Consider the following 7968-nt stretch of genomic DNA (forward strand, 5'->3'; position numbering starts at 1 on the left):
AAAAGCATATAATTCTCTCCACTCCCTTTTTTTTTTTTTCATCCTGCTACTTTTGTAAATTAGAAGTAAAATCCAGACCATCTGATTCCTGAGCCAGCCAGTGTTTAAGCCACCAGAAAGTACCAGTGGCCTTTAGAGAACTCAAGGGATGGCCAACATACAAAGAAAGCAGCCTGCCGTCTACAGCCGAAGCTTCACAACATTCTCTTCCAGACTCCTAAGAGCAAGCTCCAAGTTAGACTTAAAACATCTGAAATGCATCACCCAGCAGCCAGCAGAATAGGTTATGCTCAGTGATACATGATGTTGCCGACATTCCTCAGCCAATTAGAATTCCTTTCAGCTGCAATGGAGGTGCGTGCACACAGCTGGAATTGCAGAGCGGGGCGCAGCACCAGACGCATTGATTATACATCACTTAAGCCTTGTTTTAAAACAATAAAAGGTTTTCTTCCTGTTAATCCAGAAATGTGGAAACAACATTCCATTTAGTTTAAATATCTAAATGGATGAAATTGCATCTGTAGACACAACAGTAATTCTAACATTTTAAAAAGAAGATATGCCCAATCCACAGGGCTATGTGCTTTTGTTTTTAAAACACAGCTCCAAGGCTCTCCTTTAACTACAATGGCCTTAGGGATTTTAGTCAGCTAGAGAGAGAGAGCCAGGGAGAGTGCTGAAGACAACAAGCAAATTTAAATGCAGGGCTTTCTCTTGATAAAAATCAGCTACAAAACAATAAACTAACCAATCATTTAAGTTGCTCAGAAATTCCTTTTCTGTTTAAAACGATTTAATCTCTAAGATGATTTTGAAATTGTAAAGATTTGGCTTTCTCAACAAAAAAAAACTGTTGCATTGTGAAAATACCAAAATATTTCATCCATCTGAGTTTTTGGAACCACCTAATAAAATATAGTTTTTTAAATTTTTTAACCAATGCCCACAAATGTATTACAAAACTAGTCTAGTTAACTGGGTTGTTGGGCTAATGTTGAAATATGTGTGCTTCTATTTCTCTTACTTCATAAGAAAATACCTTACAATTAACTCAGGCTCCAGAACCTCTTCTCAGCAGAACCAAGAAAATGAAAATGTGGAGAAGAAAAAACCCAACATTCAGAAAAAGCTTTCAGGGTTACAAAAAACGAAGTTTTGAACTGTGACAAACTTAGAATAGAAAGATCTCATTTAACGAACTGCAACCATCTCAAATATACAGATAGAAATAAACTATATGAAATATTTCATGTCTAAATCAACTAGGTAAATCAATAAAAGGAGGGAATGGCTGTGACATGATGGCACACATTTATAATCCCAGTACTTGGGAGGCCAAGGCAGGAGGATCGCAGGTGTGTGGACAAACTCAAAATAAAAAATAAAATAGGCTGGGGATGTAGCTCAGAGGTGCAATGCCTCTGGGTTCAATCCCCACTGCCACAAAATAAATAAGTAAAGAAAGAAGGAAGGAAGGAAGGAAGGAAGGAAGGAAGGAAGGAAGGAAGGAAGGAAAGAAAGAAAGAAAGAGAGAGAGAGAGAATGGAGTTAAGGAGAAAAGAGGTTTTTTTTTGGTTTGGGATTTTCATTTTGTTCATTTATAAGAGATGACACAAACATGATAAAATCACAAAATCAATGCGAGTACCTGTATTTGATAAAAAGGTGATTCCTTTAAAAATGTAACTGTAGGCCGGGCATGGTGATGCACGCTTGTAATCCCAGCATTCAGGAGGCTGAGACCGGAGGATCGTGGTTTGTGGACAGCCTCAGCTACTTAGTGAGGCCCTTCACAACTCAGTAAGAGCCTGTTTCAAAAATAAAAAGACTAAAAAATAGAGCTGGGGATGTATCTCGGAGATATAATGCCCCTAGGTTCCATCCCTGGTACTGAAAAAAAAAATTTAATTGTAAACCAGGCGTGGTGGCACATGTTTGTAATCCCAGCATTTGGGAGGCTGAGACAGGAGGATCGCGGTTCATAGACAGCCTCAGCTACTTAGTGAGGCCCTTTGCAACTCAGTGAGACCCTGTTTCAAAATAAAGAATAAAAAAAAAATAGGGCTGGGGTGTCACTTGGAGGTAGGATGCCCCTGGGTCCCATCCCCAATAACACACACACACACACACACACACACACACACACACACGTAAAATAAGCCTTGCAGCAGCATTTGATCTAACCCATCCTCCACACTTAGATAATTCAGCTTAAAGAAATGCTTTGACTGTGACTTCCTAAACTGAAGGCATTTTCCCCAAGGAAAATGTCACATAAAGCGTGCATGATACAGAGCACGGATGAAAACTGACCAGATCACTTTTTCCATCTCATCACGCTTGCTGAAATAACAGTTCTGCCTGCCCTGGTGAGGGCCTTTGCTGGTACAGACAGAGTCAACACGTAACAGTTTTCTTACTCTTTCTTAAGAGAAACAACTATTTTGGATCAATTAGGCCACCTGTTACTGATCAATTGAAATTATTAACAGCTATTACTACAACTATTTCGCTCCAAGTTCCAGCTTCAGAATGCGGAAGCACAAGTCAGGCCTTGCAGCACATGTGTTCCAGCTTTAAAAATAGCTCCACATTTCCATATGCTATCAAGGAAGGTCTCTCCCCCACCCCACTTGGAACTGGAATTTTTTCTCTTCACAGTACTCAGTCACACTCCAAAAACCATAAAAACACAAGGAGGTCTGATAATATTTCAAGACATTAAAGTGTCCACGCACACACACACACGGTTAGGCATTTGGTATATCAATTAACTGTTAACATCAAAATAAAATTTAATTTTTTTGAAGAGCATGTGGAACTCTTAAGAGCTCAAAACTCCATTCTTTTACCCAAAGTGGCCTAAATAACATATCTGGGATTCATTTGTATACCACATAAGAACAAAGTTTTTGCAAATCTGCTTGAAATTTACTTATTTTTGTGGGGGGGAGGGTATACTGAGGATTGAACCCAGGGGCATTCTACCTCTGCGCTACACCCCAGCCTATTTTATTTTTTGTTTCAAAACAGGGTCTCCCTAGGTTGTGGAGGACCTCATTAAATTGTTGAGGCTGGTCACAGCCCTGTGATCTGCAAACCTGAGGTCCTCATGTCTCAGTCTCCCAAGTACCGGCATTACAAGTGTGTGCCACTACACCTGGCCTGCCTGAATTTTAAGTCAAAATGTTTGTGAGAGCACTTGATTTGCCAGTGAACTCTGAGATATCTGCAAGATGTTCTTTAATAAGGATTACTTGATTTTGCACGTTAAGTCCCTAAATGTAATGAAATCATTTAAAAACTGTTTCCTACTAAAATACCACATTCATTAAAATTATATTATTTTAAACATAAGGACTCAGATATTCTTCTACTGTTTAAGCCACATTTCCAAAGCATTTCAACATATAACCCAACAGTTTTCAAACACAAAAAAGGTCCCACGGGAAGAAAAATAAATAATCAATATACAAAATTAATATTTGACACAAATTAAACACAAGTGCTGTGTTTTAACACAAATGAGGATTGAAAATGACAAAAAGTATGAAAATCTAACAGAAACAGGTAGTCAAATTGATATATTCTGTGAGGAGGATCAAAGACTATTATAAATCTCATTTGATATATGAGGAAACAGACACAGAAAGGTTATATAATTTGTTCCATATCACATAATTAATGATAGATTTAACCAACTCAAGTTTGGATTAAAACTAAAGCTTTATTCACCACCAAATACAATTGTGGGTCCCTAAATTCTAAATGTTCTTTAATAACTCCAACCTCGCCAGGCGTGGTGGTGCACGCTTGTAATCCCCGCGCTTGGGAGGCGAAGACAGGAGGATCGCACAGGTTCAAAGCCAACCGCGCTGGCTTACGAGACCCTGTTTCCAAATAAAAGTATAAAATAGGTCTGGGAGTGTAGCCCGGAGGTCAACGGGCTTCCAGGAACCCCAGTACCACCAAAAACCAAAAAAAAAAAAAAAAAAACAAAAACAAAAACAAAAAACTCCAACCTCTTGTCTTTGCATTGCATTAAGCTCTGATGTATTCCTTGGCTAGTTACAATACCCCTCATTTTCTAAAGTCATATCAAACTCAGAAATAAAACTCTTAAACCCTGTAACAAAAGTATTTAGCATTTTAAAAAATCACTACAAAATAATTCAACTATTTAACTAGTAAAATGAGGCCAAAATCCACTTCATCTTCAACAAAATATCTAGTTCCAACCTTTCCACATAAATTGATGTTTAACAGATTTCTGACATCACACGTATAGAGAATCGCCACTAAACCTCAACCCTATTGTAAGAACGATCACACTCACAAATCTGCTCAGACCATTACCACCACCTACTAGGAGTGCAAAGGTATTTCAAACTGAACACCTGATCCTTCCCTAACAAAGGCCACCCAAAAATTCTTTATAGCACTTCTGGATTTGTAACACCTAAATTAACAAAGTCCTCCCTTTCACTGGGAAAAGGCTCAGACCAGCCGATTTGGATGGCTAATACACATAGGCATGTGTATCAGACACAAGTACTGTCATTAAAACCCATACCTTCTAAAATATTAATCTCATCTCTACGAACACTCCCCAAAGCAGATACTTTTGCTTTGAACAGAAAACTGAAACCAATCTGATGTCAATTACAGATTACATTGTAAATCAAAATTTGTCAAAGTTTTACAAGTATCGCAATGTTTAAAAGTGTGGCTTTTAATGTAACCACAAAAGTAACTATGTATATACAGAATCCACCTAGTGAAAAGTGTTTCCTTCTCGCTGGTGTAAAGAAGTATGTTTCTCCAGAAGCAAGGACCCCCGTGGATATACTTGTCACTTTATAAATCCAGGGTCTGGGCATTATCAGAACTGGCATCTTTATCCATAAAATGTTCAAAATGCTCACTCTGCCTTCAAAAGGATCTTACCAGACCTCAGACTTTGTCACTGAACAGACTTTGGTCACTGGACAGAAAAATTCAGGGGAAAATCCCTGATGGGCATTAGACTGAACTTTTTATTTCCTTTTCAGAGCTGGAAATATTCGAGTTTGGAAAGTCCCAGCTCAGAATCGTATCTACAACACTACAACCCAGCCTCGGGCATGAATTTAAACTGGCAAGCCCGGAGGGTGAACTGGGAGAAGAGGCAGCAGTCCCGTAGCTAGTACAGAAGAGAGTTAGGAGGGAGGATGTGGCTGCAGGTGGGTCCAGAATCTCTGGAGCCCAAGAGGGAGGAGCAGCTAGAGCAGACGGCTCGCCTCTCCACTTCCAACCCAACGCGACGCAGGCCCACAGCGGAGCTTCGCGCTCACCCTTGAAGGTGGCACTACAGAGCCACCTAGGAAACACGAGCATTTCATTGAATGAAGACTAAATGGGAGTGAATCAAGGAGCCTGCGTCGGCGGCGCGCTGCCACAGCTTGCAGGGTGTGTGGGAGGGGATCGCACCCAGCAGGGGCTCGAGGGTGTTGAGCTGGGGTGATGGAGAAGTGCGAAGCACAAAGGTGAGAACTGAAGCCGCAGAGTCCAGAGTAGAGAGTGGCCTGGCCGAGGGAGAACGGAAATGGACTAGACTGAGGAGATGTGGACCGAGGGGTAAGCGAGGAGACCAGGACTAGGAGACGCTGGCTACGAGACAAGCTTGAGGAATTCGGGCTGTAGGAAAGAAAGGGTGGAGGCCGCGAGACAGAAGCGAGGGGGCGGGGCGGGGAGATAAGCGGGGGCGGGGCTAGGTAGAGACACGGGGCGGGGCTTAGGGGAAAGTGAGGGGGCGGGGCCCGGAGGGGAGAAGGAGAAGGGGGGGGAGGAAAACCAGAGAATAGAGGGGAGGAGGGTACGACAAGGGGAAAAGCGAGGGAGGGAGACGGAGAGCCAAAGACAGGATGCAGGATGGAAGGAGCCAGGGGGGAGGGTACCGGGGGGAGAAGTGAGAGGGCAGGTTGGAGAAGACGCAGGGAAGCAACAGAGAGGATGGGAAGACTGTGGGAAGCGAGGCGCAGGTGGGGCCGCGGGCGGGAAGCGAGGAGGTGGGTAGGGAGAGGAGGGGAAGCGAGGCCGGGCTGGAGGGGTGAGGAGCGCGGGCGGCGGGGCCGCGGGGAGCAGCGAGGGGGCGGGGCCGGGAGCCGGGGGCAGGTGTGCGGAGCCGGAGGGAAGGGGCGCGCGGCGAGGGGGCGGGGCCGAGCGGCAGGGGGCGGGGCCGGCGCGGAGCGGCGAGGGGCGCTCGCCCCGGGGGGTGACGAGGTCCTGGGACAACGGCCGGCGGGGGGAGGGCCACCTCCAAGGGCGCGCTGCGGGATGCGGGCGGTGCGTGCGAGGGGGCGCCGGGGGGCGCGGGCCGCGGCGGGCCGTACCTGTCAGACGGATCTTGATGCTGGAGCCGTTCCTGCGCGTCCCGGGGTTCGACATCTCCCGCCAACGATCGGGCAGCCGCGGATCCAGCGCCGCCGCCCCCCGGCCCGGCCCGGCCCGGCCCCGCCGCCGCCTCAAGGTTACGGCTCCGGGCTGGGCGCCGGGGTCCGAGCCGGGACGCAAACTCCGCGGCCCAGGCGTCCGGGCGGCCGGCGGGTGGTCGAGCCAGGGAGTGGGCGCTCGGCCCGGCGCCCCGATCCCCTCTGCAGCCAGCCGAGCCCGGTCCCGAGCCGCCGCCGCCGCGCCTCCACCTCCTCAGAGCCGGACGCCCGCCGCCCTCGCCGCTTCCGCCGCCGCCGCCTCCCGGAGCCGCGCGCGCGCCCGCCGCCCTGCCGGCCCGGCCCTGCGCGCGCCCGCGCCCGGCGCCCCCGCGCCTGCGTGCGTGCGTGCGCGTGCCCGAGGACGGGGCGGGGCGCGCCGCGACGTCGTCCGCCGGCCGGGCGCGCGCGGGGCCCGGGGTCGCGGGCTGGGGCTTCGCGCCTTCGGAGCCGGGCGCTGCCCCGGAGCGGGTAAAGGGGCGCTGGAGCGGAGGGCACCCCGGGGCCGCCGAGGCTCGCCCCGCCGGCTGGGCCGGGGCCGCTTTCTCCGGGTGAAAGGATTTGCAGATGAGCTTCAGGGAAAGGATTCGCTTTCCCAGGTCGCTGAGCTTTCGATGAGCTCTGGTTGCCTGAAACCCTGGCCTGTTACACACCGGCATGGGATACCATTTTTAAGTAAAGAGCTTTTAGATCCTGCATGTTCAAGGAAGGGACTTCCCCGAGGGATATCTCTTAGACGGGCACTGTACAACTGGTGTGCTCAAAGTTGCCAGAATCGCAGAAAGTACTGTAGATGAACAAGGCCAACAAAAAGAGAAAGTCGAGAGGTAGACGTTTGCTATTAGGCAGTTCGCACACAGTTCAGCCAAACAAACAAACAAAAAAACCAGCAATACTGTTTGTGTTCCTTGCCTTCTGCTAAATTTTTTTCTTCTCCTGGAGTTTCTGATAAAAGATAAAAGCAATGCTTTCTCCAGCAAACAAACTCATCTCTATGGTAACATGCTAGAAAAAGAAAATAAAATATTAGAGAGAAAAAGCTGGGTTCGTCTGTCAAACTTACATTTGACCCGACACCTAAATTCATTTAATGTACGAATTCTTGGAGTGCCTTTATTTGGTGTTCGTTCCAAGGAAACCAAGCTCTGGGCCCTTGCTGTCATTCTCCGCAGTCTTGAGTTTTCCCTGAGGTCACAGTCTTCAGATGAGAGCCACCTACCTAGAACACCTTGACATGATATCTCTCTCTCTCTCTCTCTCTCTCTCTCTCTCTCTCTCTCTCTCTCTCTCTCTCTCTCTCTCTCTCTCTCCTGGTTTCAAGAAGTCAAATAGTAAAACCTCAATCCATTAAAAAAGATGACCCTAAATTATTTCTATGGCTCTATGCAGCTCAGAGTTTCAGCGATCCTAGTGAAATAAATATCCAAGAATATGAGTACTGTTCAAGCAACAGACCACTAGAACATGAATCATGCTCTTCTTCCATTTGTAGGCAGTT

The 7968-nt window shown here is 47.0% G+C and overlaps 1 protein-coding gene across 2 annotated transcripts in view; it reads right to left on the bottom strand.

Moving 5' to 3' along the window:
* SMURF1 (SMAD specific E3 ubiquitin protein ligase 1) overlaps nt 1-6429 on the bottom strand; it is a gene marked incomplete at both ends in the record, with an annotated part of 112506 nt that extends 106077 nt beyond the window's left edge. For both annotated transcript variants that reach the window (XM_080702382.1, XM_080702381.1), the window contains one exon: nt 6375-6429. In XM_080702382.1, coding sequence (XP_080558508.1) covers nt 6375-6429 — 55 coding nt within the window. The remainder of the gene's footprint in view (nt 1-6374) is intronic.
* Between the last annotated feature and the right edge of the window lie 1539 nt (nt 6430-7968).

The sequence above is a fragment of the Muscardinus avellanarius genome (genome assembly GCF_963383645.1).
Source record: "Muscardinus avellanarius genome assembly, chromosome: 10".
NCBI lineage: Eukaryota > Metazoa > Chordata > Mammalia > Rodentia > Gliridae > Muscardinus > Muscardinus avellanarius.